The 15,881-nt window shown below is 37.4% G+C and overlaps 1 protein-coding gene across 1 annotated transcript in view; it reads left to right on the top strand.

The window, feature by feature from the left end:
- The window catches only part of Tnks (tankyrase), a 160,607-nt gene that overhangs the window by 22,349 nt on the left and 122,377 nt on the right, over positions 1-15,881 (top strand). Inside the window, exon 2 of the mRNA XM_075986519.1 lies at positions 1,087-1,311. Within this exon, the coding sequence (XP_075842634.1) occupies positions 1,087-1,311 (225 nt within the window). The remainder of the gene's footprint in view (positions 1-1,086; positions 1,312-15,881) is intronic.

Here is a 15,881-nt window from a genome sequence, read left to right as displayed (position 1 = left end):
TGAGTACTGCTAGTTGCTGAGGCCTTGAACCTGGGTCTCCTAAGCAGTCTCAGTCTGGTGTCAGGAATCTGGTGGGTTCTGGAGACTCGGCTTCTTCTATCGGTGACGGAATATGCCGCCGCAGCTGTAAAGAGAGAAGGCCACTGCAGCAGGACAGCCTGCCTGCTCCAGCCCCTTTCTTCTGGGCAGAAGGTGCTGTCACATCAGGTGGGTCTTTCCACCTCAGTTAAGGCAGTCTTGAGGCAATTGTCATCCCTCAGGTGACATGCTCTCCTCACGTGATTCTCATTTGTGGCAAGTTAACATTTAAACTGAACATCACATTCAGCTATCTGAAAAACCTTTTAGGACTGAAATAGCATTGAAATGATTTTTCTTAGGAATAATTTCTCAGGTATTTTAAAAATGAAACACATTTCTACCTATGACTTATAAATCTATGGCAGATGCTGTTATTTATTCTCCCTGAATTCATCTCCTAGTTCTTCACCAATAGATAGCTTGATTTTCCTGAGACACCTGTATGCTCAGCTATAAAAGATTGTTTTTCAGCCCGTTTTTGTAGGTGGGCAGATGACACAATTTTGGCTGGGGATGCATAGGTGTTGTACATATCTGAAGAGGCTTACTGCTTTAATACTAAACATTCTGTGTCCAAACCCCCTCTTTCCTTTGCGTTCTCTCTTGCCTGGGAGTCCTGTATCAAGCTCATAGGTGCAGCAATCTAATGAGCACAAACCCATAAGCATGTGAACGCCAAAGCCGAAAGGCTTTTCATGCTGTCTAATGCTATTGGCAAATAGCAAATGTGAACCAAATATTTTCTTTCCTAGTTTGGTGGTGTCACTTGGAGCTGCCTGTGTTTCTTCCTTATAAAAAGGCCTTTCTTGTCTTCCTAACCTCACAGACCAGGAAATAGCTTTCTTTAGTTCTATTATTGAAATGGGGAGGTCAGTTTGAACAGAGCTCATGGTTTTGCTTGTTTATTTCCCCCTTTTTACTTTAGGGTACAGACTCAGTACATAGGTGTGGATGTTGTTAAAGACTTGACTCAGTGTATAAAACACTTCTGCTCCTTTTCTCCAGGTTTTGGAAGGAAGGATGTTGTAGAACACTTGCTGCAGATGGGTGCTAACGTCCATGCTCGTGATGACGGGGGTCTCATCCCACTTCATAATGCCTGTTCTTTCGGCCATGCTGAGGTTGTGAGTTTGTTACTGTGCCAAGGAGCAGATCCAAATGCCAGAGATAACTGGAACTACACACCTCTGCATGAAGCTGCCATTAAAGGGAAAATCGATGTCTGTATTGGTGAGTATCACTGCTGCCATCTAAGTTTGCTGTCAAGTTTTACTTAAAGTTACTCTTGGGCTTTTCTTGTGGTGTAAGTAGTGCCGCCTAGGTAAAGGTGTATTCATCAAACAGAAGTAAGGAGCTGGATGCAAAGGTGATTAAGAACAAGATTCACATTAGATCTCCCAGTGAGGGAACTCTGTGTCAGCTGTGTAGAGGTAAATTCGGGTTAATTGTTGTTGTCACATGCAGTCAACTTATTACGTCTCTTACTAAACAGCTGCATCCAACCTTTGTCACAAAGAGCCATGAGGTATATTTGGCTACTGTAGGTTGACACAGAGAAAATCATCAGATGCTATGATAAATGTCTTTAATTTGCTAAAATTGAACACTGGTCAGTTTCTTACTCCTGACAAGCCTTGAATACGTGTTTGAAATCCATTGTACTATAGTGTGTGTTGGTGATGGTTTTTGGTTTGGCTCTGGTCAACTTGACACAAGCTAGGATCGTGTAGAAAGAGAGAACCTCTGTAGAGAAATGCTTCTATCAGCCTGGTCCTATATGCGGGGCATTTTCTTGATTAACTGTGTGTGAGAGGGCACAGCCCACTATGGGCGATGCCATCCCTGGGCAGGAGGTCCTGGGTGGTATGAGGTATTAGCAAGCCAGTAAGAATCATTCCTCCGTGGTCTCCTCTTCAGTTCCTACGCTGAGTTCCTGCCCTGATTTCCCTTCATGATGGACTGGAAAATGAAATAAACCCTGTCCTTCCCAGGTTGGCTTCGATGTTTATTATAATAATAAAAGGAAACTAGGGCTGCGAGAAAACAATCACAGACAGAATTTAGCTTTCCAGTCATTTTAAGTAACTCCTAATCTATTTGAATTTGTAGTCATTACTGATTTTCATTATATATTTTTTACATGTTTAGATTTTGCTTTATTGCATTAACATTTTTATTTCAAAATCTAAAACAAGCCTCTTAGAAGCCAAGTGTTTTGCCTCCTGAAAGCATCACCAATTTCTTGATCTCTAAGATGATTGAGATGTGTTTAGCTCATGGTAGACTTGTATTCTTTCTTTCTCTTTGTGGATGTCAGCATTTTAGCCCAACGTTTTCTTTATGCTAAAATATATAGGCCATTGTTGACTTTCTCTAGTTAAAATTTTCCCTAAATAGTGATTATGACTGTTCCCTTGTAGCCATTTTTCTGGTCTCTAGTATATATTCAATTTTCCTAAAATTGTAATTTTTCTGTCAAGTTCTCTGCCATTATTCTTAGCGACTTTAGCATCTTTTGGCTTCTTTTTTCTTTTCTTTTTGTTTTTTGACTATCCTTTTAGTGCCTTGCCCTGTTGAAATAGGAGCGGCGGGGCTGCGTCCCCGGCACCCAGCCGCCCCCTCGGCTAGCTTTACCCGAAATAATTACACCAAAACTGTATTCTTTTAAACACCGCTTGGCCCATTATATCTAGCCTTTTCTCGGCTAGCTCTCACACCTGGACTAGCCCATTTCTAATATCCGTGTAGCTCACGAGCTGGCTTACCAGGAATGATCTTAACCTGCAGCTGCCTGGAGTGGGAGAATCATGGCAACTCTCTGACTCAGCTTCTTTCTCCCACCCTTCTGTTCTGTTTACTCCTCCCACCTATGTTTTAACCTATGAGGGCCAGCCAAGCAGTTTCTTTATTGCTTAACCAATGAAATCAACAGATTGATATATGACACTCCCACATCATTGCCCTCTGTTAACATTCAGGTGATTGTCTCCTCCTAGGCCCTGCACTAACACAGTCATGTCCTATCAGCTCATTTTGTACAACTGCCTTGATAAGCCTGAAAGCATGACTTTAACACCAAACATCTCTGATCCTAACGCTCTGACTTGTTCTTTTGTACGTGATAACTGTTTTTGAACTGGATAATTGTTTTTACCTCATGTAGACTTTCAGCTTCTCTATCAGTACTGCCCCCCCCACACACCTGGTATCTATTAGATTTTTCTTGGTTGCTTATCACAAAATTTCATGCTCATTTCAGTTTCTAAAAACATCTTACTAGCCTCTACTGCACTGTTTTCCTCTTTGTATCTATCTGAGTTTTTCATTTTGTCTATACATTATTTTTTTAAGTTAATATCCTTTCTCCCTTATAATCTCTGTACCAAAAAGTAGATAATGAAAATGCTTTCTTTAATGTTGGTTCTGTTAAAAAAAAAAATCTAGATGGAGAGTTTTTAAGACTAAAGAATGGGTCTCTGCAGCCATAGTCCCTGCAGTCCTCAACAGGCTTTGCACACATTGCCTGCCCTTTCTTGTGAAGTAGAAAAGTTGAAAGACAAAGGGCACCTTTGGAATTGTTATCAAGGGTAGCTACTGTTAAAGTATGTACTGTAGCTATGGGAGTCAAGATGGACTATAGCTTGCCACGGTGACGCACACCTTCAGTCCCAGCACTTGGAAGGCAGAGGCAGATGAGTCTCTTGAGTTAGAATCAACTTGCTCTACGTAGTGAAACCTTGCCTCAAAACAAAGAAACAAACAAAAGCAAAAAATGTTGTAGACCAGCCTCGACAAAAACACCTTTTACCAGGATACGGGTATGGGGAATTAGAAATATAAGAATACGAAGACATGTGATAATAATAAAAACAGAAACCGTAGAAAGTACCAGGAGGGCATTTCAGTGAATACTGAAATTGCCAGTGTTTATTTTTCCATATGCTTTTATACCCAATTCACAAGGATGAAGAAGGTAACAAAAGACTTCATTAACATGATACAAAGGACAACTCAGAACAGCTAATTGCTTTAACGTTTTGAGGCATCAAATCATTAGCACTCTGTTGTTTAGGCTGTGAAGCTACCTAAACCAAGTATCCTGAAGACAGTCACTTCCCAGGTAACCTCATATTACAAAAGAAGGAGCAGAAGTATGCTTGCATATCCTGTCAGGATGTAATGGATCTACTTGTATGAACTATCTTAATATCAAAAGAACCAAGTAATCACAGTCCTGAGTTGGGGCATGCAGCTATTTTGAGCAACCTCCAAACTCTCTGACGACAGACAAGGTGGGAATAGGCTCACATTTTTGGGCTTCCACAAAAACAAAAAAAAAAAAAGATTGACTGTAGACTCTTTTCTTTATTTAACTCTTGGGAGCTTCTTAATTACCCTTGAAAAGCCTCTGATAGTGTATGTTATACTTCATAAATTCAAGCATAGTTAAGAAATTCTGAAATATTCTTGTGAGGCACAGCTGGACAAAGTCATTGGAAACCTTGTCTTTTTTGTTCGAATCTGGTAGTTTTGAAGCTAGTGTATAAAGTTGACTTTAAAAATATTTTTACCTAGTTGGTAGAATGCTACCCTGATGATTTAGAATCAATATGTCTCTGTATTCAAATAGAATAGCAAACATTTGATAGTTATAAGGGTAGAATACCTAAGAAAGCATCAGGGCAGATGCAAAGAGCATGGCCTCTATTTTTATATCTTTGGCTCCCTAATTTTCCACTGTAGGGCCAATGGATACTTGCTTAATCAGCATGTTTCATGATGTGCAGACAGGAATAGTCTACATAATTCACATTGTTCATGACCAAATTGCCAATATTACCAGTGGCACTTGAAAGGGTAGCAGGAATAGTACACATTTAATCATAATGATAATAATAATAATAATAATGCCTTTTATCAGTTACTAGAATCTAAACTTTAACTTATATGTGAAGTGCTTTGGTTTCCTGTGTCCTTTAGTGATATTTAAAGAAGTCTTGTGACTGGTCTTTAGTCTGTTTCTTTCATTGCTGTTCTTTAGCTCTCAAAAAAGAAGTAACAGATTATTTTTGTTGAATTCAATTTTGAGTGCTTATAAAATTAAATGAACTGCTTAAAGTAGAGGTAATGGGGTTCATTAGAATGTTTATGACCTCCTGCTGCATGTAACAACCCAAAGGTACTTTAGGAACCAGCATATTTTCTCTCTTTAAAGTTTATTTATTTCTTCCTATCCTCAGAATATAGTCTCCAGAAAATTAAATAAATGTTTATTGAGCATGTGCCACGTGAATACAGAAACTGGTAGGGTCAAATATGCTTCTTTCCGTTCCTGTCTAATGATGATTTCTGTCAACCAGATGCCGCATTGTGTAATTGTGCAATCCTGACCATAGAGTTGTGAGGATATTAAAGAATTGTTCATAGCAATAGATTTTTGCTTCAGGTCCAGTAATGGCCTGACCACGGTGTGCCTACTAAAGAACAGTTAATTTCCTTCTACTATGTGGAGTATTGTTTTCTGAAGTTAATCCTATACCTTCCTGTTATTTCATCTTGAGGTAAACATTAATATTTATAACCTCTTTTATGTTTTTGTATATGTGCCACCTAACATTGTACTCTGAGATTGTCAAGATCCCTCTTTAAACACTTGAGTGATGGGGGCGGGATAGCTTGCTGGTTCCATAGCAAATGATTCATTTTTTTTAAAGATTTATTTATTTATTATGTATACAACATTCTGCCTCGATGTATGCCCACACGTCAGAGGAGGGCACCAGATCTCAGTACAGATGGTTGTGAGCCACCATGTGGTTGCTGGAAATTGAACTCAGGACCTCTGGAAGAGCAGCCAGTGCTCTTAACCTTTGAGCCATCTCTCCAGCCCCCCAAATGATTCGTTTTTCAATCTTAATTTATTCATATGCATGTATGTGTGTGTTTCTTTGTGTGTTTATGCACACATGTATGTACATCTTGTGTCTTGTTTTGTGCAAAGACCAGACAACCATTTGGTAGAGTTCTCTGCAATTATATATGTTCTGAGGATCAAACTCAGATCACGGGACTTACATAGCAAGTGCCCTTACCTACTGAGTCATCTTGCCTTCCTGACATCAAAGAATTCTAAGGGTGTAGGGCTGCGTTGTTTTCTAATGCATTTAGGATTCTTACTATTTGCATAGTTCAGCATCTAGACCAGAAGCTGTGTAAGCTAAATGAAAAATAACAGCCTGTCTCAATCATAGTAGATCTACAGAATAATCTATGTGTTTGTATGTGTGTCCAGGATAGCTTAAAAATGCCAGGTAAACACCAGATAAACACATGCATACATATACCTCTCCCTCTAGGCAAATTACATGTAGAAGACTTTTGGAGCCAAAGACCCTAATTTGTTCCAAAGTAAAACATTCAAGGGGTAGAGAGATGGCAGGAGGATCACAGCATGCCCATTGGTCAGACAGCTATTCAGGTTCAATGATAGACCTTGTGCCAGAAAATAAGACGGAGAAGCAGTTGAGGAACAACATCCTGATATCAACCTCTGTCCTCCATATGTGCATGCACATATATACACAGTCTCAATAGATGAATTAAAGAGCATGCTAGTGGACTTGATGATCTGTGAGAAATAACCCCAAATGTGGAGCAGAATGTGAACATGTTAGTTAACATGCGGAAATCCTGAAGGAAAAAGATATATCTAGGAAGGTCAACATTTTTAAAAACTAACATGAGATAGGAGTTCCAGAAGGAAAAGATAAAGAACTGATTTTTTTAAAAAAAGTTAGTAACCAATAAATGACAATGAGAAAATGTCTTAATTTTGAAAAAACTTAATGAGCCCCAGGCCAGGTTGAGACCCACTGAGGAAGATATATACATGAGTTGTCTAGAAAGGATAAGTTGCCCACGCAGAGAAAAGGATAGTCAATGCTTACAGCATCAGAGCCCTGAAGACTATTGGCAGAAATGGAGTAACCTGTAAGTCTCTTTGGAAAAAGCAGTTCCTTAATATTGGCAAGTAAGAAAGGCTAAGTAGCATATATGACGGGATGCTTGGTTTTGTTTTGTCTGTTTTGTTTTTAATGTACTTTTGGCTGTCCTGGAACTTAAGTAAACTAGGTTGACCTCAAACTTTAATCCCACATAATTAGGATGTTTGGAACAAAGCTACAATTACTTGCTGGCTTTCTTTGTTCATTCAACAGTTCTTGGTTTCTTTGTTCTGTGTGCAGAGACTTCTTTCTTTAAGAGTCCCATATTCAAGCTCTGAAAGTTAGGCTTGTTTTCCAGACTCAATGGCGTTTTGTCATAATGGTTGAAGTAAAAGAGACAAGTCTTTTTGTAAGTTACCTGTTTCAGGATTTGAATAGGGGGTAAAAACATCATCACACAATTGTGAGGATGAAATGAAATAACACAAGTAAAGTCCTTAGTATGATGTGCATGTATTTGTAGTATGATATCTGAATAGGATATCTTTCATAGTTTGTAACTCCCTATACTTATTTGAAAATTACACAGTATTATGTAACTTTCCTGTTACATTATATGGTTTGATTCAGATGTATGTATATTTACTCAAAATGCAGAAAGAAATAATAAGATCTGGTGATATTTTCATAATAGTCTTTTTGAGATAGGGTCTCTTTATTTATTCCTGGCTATCCTGAAACTCACTATATAGACCAGACTGCCCTTGAACTCTGAGAGAACCACCAGCTCCCACCTCCCAAATGCTGGGATTAAAGGTGAGCACCACTGCATACAGGCCTCATGAAAGTCCTTAAGCATGAAATCTAGGAAGAGATTGGGCAAACTATTTAAACGTAATATCACTTAATAACACAAAATTTATTTTGTTGGTTATTTAAGTGAACTCATAAAAACAATTAATTGTAATTTTCATTTTTCTACACCAAATCAGTTCTTCAGTTGATTCTTTACCATGTAATAGAATTTTTTTGGTGTTTTTCCCCATTAAAGCTTCAGTATTTGTTTTCTTTCTTCTTCCCTTTTGTAGACAGTAGTTTCTGTCTCACCCAGGCTCGCAGCCATTCAGTTTCAAAGAAACACACAGAGGCTTATATTAATTATAAACTGTTTGGCCTGTTTACTCAGGGTTATTGCTAACTAGTTCTTATGACTTAAATACACCCATAATTCTTGTCTATGTCTAGCCACATGGCTTGTGTCTCAGTAAGGCATTCTCATCTTGCTTCTTCTGTGTCTGGGTGGTGACTCTGCCAATCCTCTTCCCACAATTCTCTGGTTGCCCCACCTATACTTCCTGCCTGGCTACGGGTCAATCAGAATTTTGTTAACCAATATGAGAGACAAATCTTTACAATGTACAATTCCACAGCCTTAGAAAATAATTGACATGCCTTAATTCCACCAGCTAAGCTCAGATATATTCAGCCAAATGCACTCTCAACTGCAGTAGGATCCTTTATTCACAAAAAAGTGTTAGTTTATACTCTTGTTTATATATATTTTATTTGTCTTTTCACATGTTCATGAAATTAGGCAGCATAAACTCAACTACTAGGCTTGTTAAATTGTCAGTTGGTAAACTATGGATTCGTCAGTAATAGCAAAGATTTCACTCTGAGTAGTTAAGGACTGGTGACCTGCTGAATAGGACCAGTACATAGGAGTTAGTGGGCCTGGAGATTACTCTTACATCACCCATTAGGAAGCAGTTTTGTTTGGGATGAATTATGTCTGTGGCATAGTTGCTTTGTCAAATGAAAATAGTGAGACTGTTGTATTTCTTTTTACTTTGCTAGTGTTTTGTAGAAATAGTGTGGACTGTTAGAGTGTTATATAATGTTTTATAGCTTTATTTCTAGATGTTTCTGACCACCATAAGAAGTGATATACTGTATACGGTAGGCTTTCTGTATCTAGAGATTCCTTATTCATAGATTTATTTAACTGCAAATTGAACATTTTGGAGGCCATTTTTTTCTTTTTACTGAAAATGTAGATTTTTTAATCTTGTTATTTTTTCTTAAAACATAAATTTGCTTAGTGTTTGCATTATTTTAGGAATAAGTAATCTATAGTTGATTAAATAATATATAGAATGTAGATTATATACAAATACAATACCAGTGAATTTTGATTATTTTTTTTAGGAGGTCTTGAAACAAATTGCGTGCAGATACTAGTGGAAGTAAAGACAGAATAATGGCTCCAAAATGTACATATTTTAGTTTCTAGAACCTGGCCATGTATGTTGCTTTGGTCAAAGTCTTTTTAGTTGCATGTAGTGCCCAATTAGGTATCATATCTAAAAATACATTGACAAGTCCTAGGTCATGATTTAACTCATTGTCTTGTTTTGGCCTTGGAACTTTGAAAAGGAGTCTTCATATATAATTCAGGCTGCCCTGGTACTCACCGTGTAGCCCAAGCTGCTCTCAAGCTGTGGCCGTCCCTTCACCTCAGATTCTCTATACTAGGATTGTGGGCATGTGTCACACTCCTGATTTAGCCCTATGTTTAATCTTTCACTTATTTAATTATTTGAATAACTAAAATTCTCATTTAAAGTATCCTAAGTCTAGTGTTACTATATTCTGTAAGAATATCATGAAAAATGTACTTTGAAATTTAGGTCTCCTGGTGAGGACTTACATGAGGACACTGCCCATATAAGAACTTACTTTGCATTGAAAGCATGTTTTATCTGGAGAAAGCATTTTAAAAATTGACATAAAATGTATATATTGATGTATGTATGGCCTTGCTTAATATTATAAGTGCTGTACCCACCCACTCTCCTATAAACTGTGGAAAAACAAGCAAATGGGTTTTCACTGTATCATTGTTGGTGATTAAATAAACATGCTTTTAGAAACGATTTAGGTATCTGAGTGGGCATTTATTAATATTTGGGAATGATGTGAGGAAAGGGTTCCAACATCATTCCTTCACATGTGGCTATTCATTTTCCCGTTCATTCCTTGGTCACCCCTTTGGTTTATGTACTCATGGTAGTGAACATTTCCTGTCTCCAGTTACTTGAGTCACCTTTCTTTTTCCTGGGAACCTTCTGCTGAATGCTTATCTGCTTATAGTCTGTGTGGGAATAGTAGTTCCTTCTTACATGTAGTCCTTTGAGTGGGTGTAGCAGTTGGTAGCCGCTGGATTGTTTCCCCTTTGCAGCTGTTATGTACAGGGCCCCTGGGAACATGGCGTGTATGTCTTGGTGTGGTTATTTATTTGAATGGATCCATTGGAGGATTACTAGCATCCTTGGACTGATTGCTGGGCCAAAGGAGTAAGTCTGTGTTGGGCTGCAGAAGCTGAAAGTTCCCTCTGGTTGAATGTGCTTTTGTGTATTCATTGGTCATTTGTGTACATTCTTTTGTGAAGTGTCTTTTCAGATCTTTGGACTGTTTTGTTTGAATTTTTTTTTCTTTTAGAGGTATGAGAAGTCTTGTGTTACACCTGTGGTGCCTGTTTGCCGTGTGTATTGTGAATGCCTTCACCACTCTACTTTGCTATTCATTATCTTACTGGTATCTATAGACAAGGAAAAGGTTTTTAATTTTAGTGATGTATGTAGAGCAAATATTTTTGTTTCACTAGCATGGAATTATATGGTCGTTTCTTGTTTGATAAATTATTTTTAGATACAGGTGATTTATAATAAATTAAGGTTATAGTTTTACTTGTAGAGCAGAGATGCAAGCAAGTAGTGTTGGTGTGAGGGTCTCTCCATTGTAATAGCTTGTGTAGGATAGACTTAAAATGAGTCAGCTATTTGTATTAGAAAACTCTAATATTGTGTGACTTATTTTCAAGATTTTACAGATAGTTGGACTTCATTTAATTCAAAAACTAAAATAGGCATCATTGCTTCTGAGAAGATTCTTTGTTTCTGCTATTTGGAAGTAAACTTGAGTGTTTAGGGAAATGCTGCTTTATATCTGGTTACTGAAATCTTTCCATTAATCCAGATTCTTTTTTTAGTTCTTTTCTTTGTGTTTTCCTTTCATAGCTCTTGTTAGCATTTGAACATTATCTGTTGTTGTAGGATCAAGAGCCAGATGTTTTTTAAGCTATTTCTTTCGTTACTTATTCTGGTGGAATTCTTAGTTGTCCATAGTCCCACAGTGAGAAGAGTCCTTCCTTCAGGGATTGCTAGTTTTCCATGGTAGTAGGGAGCTAACAATAATCTGCTTCACTTTCATAATTTCACTGCCCATTACTTCAGTGTATTTGATCCTCTAGCCAAGAAGTACATACGAGTCACAAACCATTTCATAAGAAGATAGCTTAATCAGGTTTGTCCACCCCAACCTTCCCATCTATCTGTGTTATGGACAAAAACATTGAGTTTATTTCTTGATGAGTTTTCTATTTCTTGATGTGTTCTTATTTGAGTTTAAAATAATTTGCATTTTCATTATACCCAGACACATGTTTCTATTTCAAGTATAAACCCATTCTACATCCAGATACAATTTTTTTTTTCATTTTTCCAAACAACTATCAGGATGAGTAGTTGAGTGTATATTCTGATCATGTCCTGACTTTGTTCGTGGTTAATTTTCTATAAAGAATGGGCAGTCAGCCAAGTGTGGAGGTGCATGACTGTAAATCCAGTACTTGGGAGATGGAGGTAAGGTTGGAAACTCAAGGCCAGCCTTGGATACAAAATAGGTTTGAAGCTAGCCTGGGCTGTCTAACAAAACAAGAGAGACAACAAAAGCGAGCAGTCGAACCTTTTTTGTTGTTATTTCTAAATCCTTGAGTCGCCATCTCAGATGAGAAGTTGAGGTCCAGCAGTAGAGTGGAAAGGGTCATGAGATTACCCCAGGAGTTACGGCTTCACTTGAGCATTTTCAAAGTACTTGGCCGAGCAGTTTCATTACTATTTATATCTTCTGCGTTAGACTCAAGGTTCAGATTGACTACCATTTTTTTTTTCTGGAAGAAAGGAGAAGGTTGCTCCTTTGTCTGTAGAGCTGATGCAGAATACTTGTAATTGTTTTAGAGTGGAGTTGAAGTTCCTTTGTTCTTAGTGGGAACTTATTTAAGACTGTTTTAATCACAAAAATAATTTCTTTTAAATCTCCATCTTTTTATCTTTTAGTTGAGCTGTTGAGTAGTCAGCTATAATTTGTCTTCCAAATTGAAACCATCTTTTAAACAAGATTTTTATTAGTTCTTTTTAGTTAGTGTACAAAATAATGGGTTTCTCGTGGCGTTTTTGTATGTGCGCATTATTGTTCTTTACTCATATTTCCTCTGCTTACCCTCCATTGTCCTCCCTCTTTATCCTGGCCACCTTCCTCTGCCTAATCGTTCCATTTCTGCTTTCATGTCATATAGATGTGTATGGATATAAATCTATCTAAATGTCTATTCTGTATATGAAAAAGATTATCACATTGGTCATTTCATTGCTCTCTCTTGTGTCATCCACCCTACTTGCTTTAGACTCCTTCATCACAATGTAGACTACCTTCTACTTTCACGTTATATATGCATGTATAAATAAAATATATTCTAGCCAGGCAATGGTGGCGCATACCTTTTATTGTAGCACTCAGGAAACAGAGGCAGGTAGATCTCTGAGTTGGGGACCAGCCTGCTCTACAGAGTGAGTTCTAGGACAGCCAAGGATACACAGAAACCCTGTCTTTAAAAAAAGCCAAAATAAAATAAATTTTCTTTAGATATTTTGCATAACATGATAACAAGGATGTTCCATTCATTTTCCTGCAAATGACATAATTTTATTCTTTATGGCTGACTAAAACTCCATTGTGCAAATGTGCCACAATAAACTATTTGGCTCTTGATTGGCCTCTAGACTGACTAGTGTTAAGCATGCTGCAATAAATGTGACAAGCCAAGTTTCTATGTAACTCTTCTCTGTAGTAGTTTCTTCTCTGGGTTTCTTATAACTGTTTGCACATATGTTATCTAGAATGACACGTTTGCTTTCCCTGTATAAAGGATTGCAGTATAAATTGTCTGATGGCTTCCATTGTTACCTTTTCTTTGGCAAAGTTCATACCTTGACATGAGGATGGGAGAGAAGGTGGACTGAGTGTTGGGCTCCTTTGGGCAGTATTATCTCCCATTGTTTTAAATGTCATATTTCAAAGACTAATAAAATTTTCTGGGGTTTATCTTTAGAAGTAGCAGATGTTCATCAAAGAAGAATTAGAGAGTTCACTGATAATTGTCACACCTCCTTTTCTTTCTTTCAAGATGGATATGTTCTTGTTACTATTCAGTTTACCAATGATAGTGGTTGTCTTTCGGGTGCATGCTGGTGGTATCTGGGTATTGGACAATGCAGGTGTAGAAATAAGTTATCGTACAAGTTCTCTCGGGCAGTGCTGTCGGATGTAATTACCATGATCATAAGCACTTATATATAAAATGTTTGTTCCATGTATTCTACATTGTTTTAGTTTCAATTTATATGTTATAAATTACTAAGAAATGGTTTAATACACTGTAACTTTAGAGCTTTCATAATTTTGTAGACAGTATTGTTTTGACCAGTCATTTGTTTTAGGTCACTTTGGGCTATTTCTGGTTTGTTACTCTTTTGTAACTAGTGCTCTAAAGCCCCTCTTAATAAACTGTGGGTTGCAACTCCGTGTGGGGCCAAATAACTTGAATAGGGAGGGCCGTGGAAAACTTGGCAGCAGTGAAAGTTTCTGGGGTACACAATAATCAAAAATTAATTCAAAATGAAATGCATAATGAACCTAAGATGTTTCTGCTATGCTTTCCCGTGTTGCATCATGTGACTTCATTGTAACCTTAGATCTAATCACAACAGCATCCATACTTTACCCTGTTTATCCCATCATGAACGCTACCTGAAACATCATGGCTCAGATTTGAGGCTATCATGTTATGATAGTCTCCTTACTGTCCATACAAAATTTGCAAAGTTTTTTCCTCTTATAGAAACACAGGAACTTAATTGCTTAAAAAAAACAAAGGCCTTAATATATCCCCACTGTCAGACCTTAACATATTAAATTAGCATGCTTGAACTATATGATGCTAGAATATTTGATTATAAAAATTTCTGTTTGAGTTGCTGACTTAATATTCAAAGAATTTTATTTCAGGATAGGACAATTTCCATCCGCTTCTGAAATGGTCTTAAACATCTGCAATTTGGTACTGCATATTTATGTGAAACAACATTCTCAGCATTGATGTTTGTAAAACCAAAATATCGATATCTCCGAAAGATGTTTTCAATGTGCTACATTAGATCAGATATTAAGTAAAGTGTTTTTTTGTGCATGCCTGTGTTTTGTTTTGTTGAGGCAGGGTCTCCAGCAGTAGCCCAGGTTGGGTTTGAACATAGTATCCAGTGGGAGATGACCTTGAGTTCCTGATTTTTTTTTTAAACCTTTACCTCCCAGTATTGGGGTTACTGATGTACACCACCATGGCCACTCAGGCAAAATGTCCTTATGCAACAGTAAACAGTCATTTCCATCTCATTAGTATGCAACTTTGCTTTCTTCTTTAATAAATGTAAGACTGTACATAATCATTATTTTACGGTCCATGTCTTTGTAATTGTCTGTAAATGTTTGGCTTGTATACCTACTTTATATGTATGTGTGCCTGTGATCTCATTAACAGTTCTCAGGTGGAATGGGAAAGCAAGTAGGACTTTGAAAGCCCTTCCTTACAGAGCATCACTTTCATTAAGTGTCTGTGTAAACCTTAATCACACTAGGCTAATGGCCTGGAAAGCTACAACTTCTTAATGAGAGCCACAGCAGCTTTAGCTTCTGGACTACTCCACCAGGACTGCTGACTTAGTCTGTCACGTTATCTGTCACGTGTCATCCATTAGTGAGTTACGGAGAACATTCATTTCCTTTTGCTTCCATGCTCTTTGGAAAAATTATTTGAAAATTTAACAAAACTTTTTTTAGAATTTACTTTCTAATTATGTGTGTCCCTGTGTGGGTATGTGATCTTGAGTTTAACTACCACTGAGGCCAGAAGAGAGCATTGGATTCCCTAGAGACAGTTATAGGCCATTGTGAGCTGCCTGACGTGGGTCCTGGCACCTGGACTCAGGCCCTCTGGTAGAGTACTGAGTTCATCACTGAGCCATTTCCAGCCTAGCTTTGGGAATATGATTCCATTTGTTTGATTATTCTGTTCTTTTTTCTTTCAGAACAACTCTCATCTTCATTTTTAGCATCAATTTTCCTTATTAAACAGTAAACTTAGGTAGTTTAAATTTTAGTGTAACATTTTTGGACAACACTTGGCAAAATTCTATACTGAATCTTTGAGAAGGAAAACAGCAGTGAAGGTACCATTATTTCCTCTTGTGACACAGTGCCTCACACTCTGAGCATCTTGCTTACTGGTATTCAGATGCCTTCAAGAAGATTAGTGTGTTTATATTGACCTGTTAAATTTGGTACTATGTAGTAGGCCTTCTGGATAGTAGTGATAATTATACCATCTCTCTCTCACACACACACACAGACTTATATTTGCTCATTATGTATTATTAAGATTCATAGGGAAGTCCTAGTTTGAATTCATTCTAATACTACAAGAAATATAATAAAGATGCTTAAATTTAAATAAAATAAATAAGGCCAAAAATATTTTTAAGTGATATTGGGCTTCGCCTAATATTGAAATTTATCTGCTAAAAGATACTCTAGAACAGGCTGGCCATAATAGTTCAAAATAGTGTGTCAGTGAGGGGTCTGACTCAAGATTGGTGTTGTTTGAAATGGCATTTGAGACAACAA

The sequence above is a fragment of the Microtus pennsylvanicus genome, chromosome 9 (genome assembly GCF_037038515.1).
Source record: "Microtus pennsylvanicus isolate mMicPen1 chromosome 9, mMicPen1.hap1, whole genome shotgun sequence".
Classification (NCBI taxonomy): domain Eukaryota; kingdom Metazoa; phylum Chordata; class Mammalia; order Rodentia; family Cricetidae; genus Microtus; species Microtus pennsylvanicus.
The sequence above is the reverse complement of the archived record's forward strand: the minus strand, read 5'-3'. Positions and strand labels throughout refer to the sequence as shown.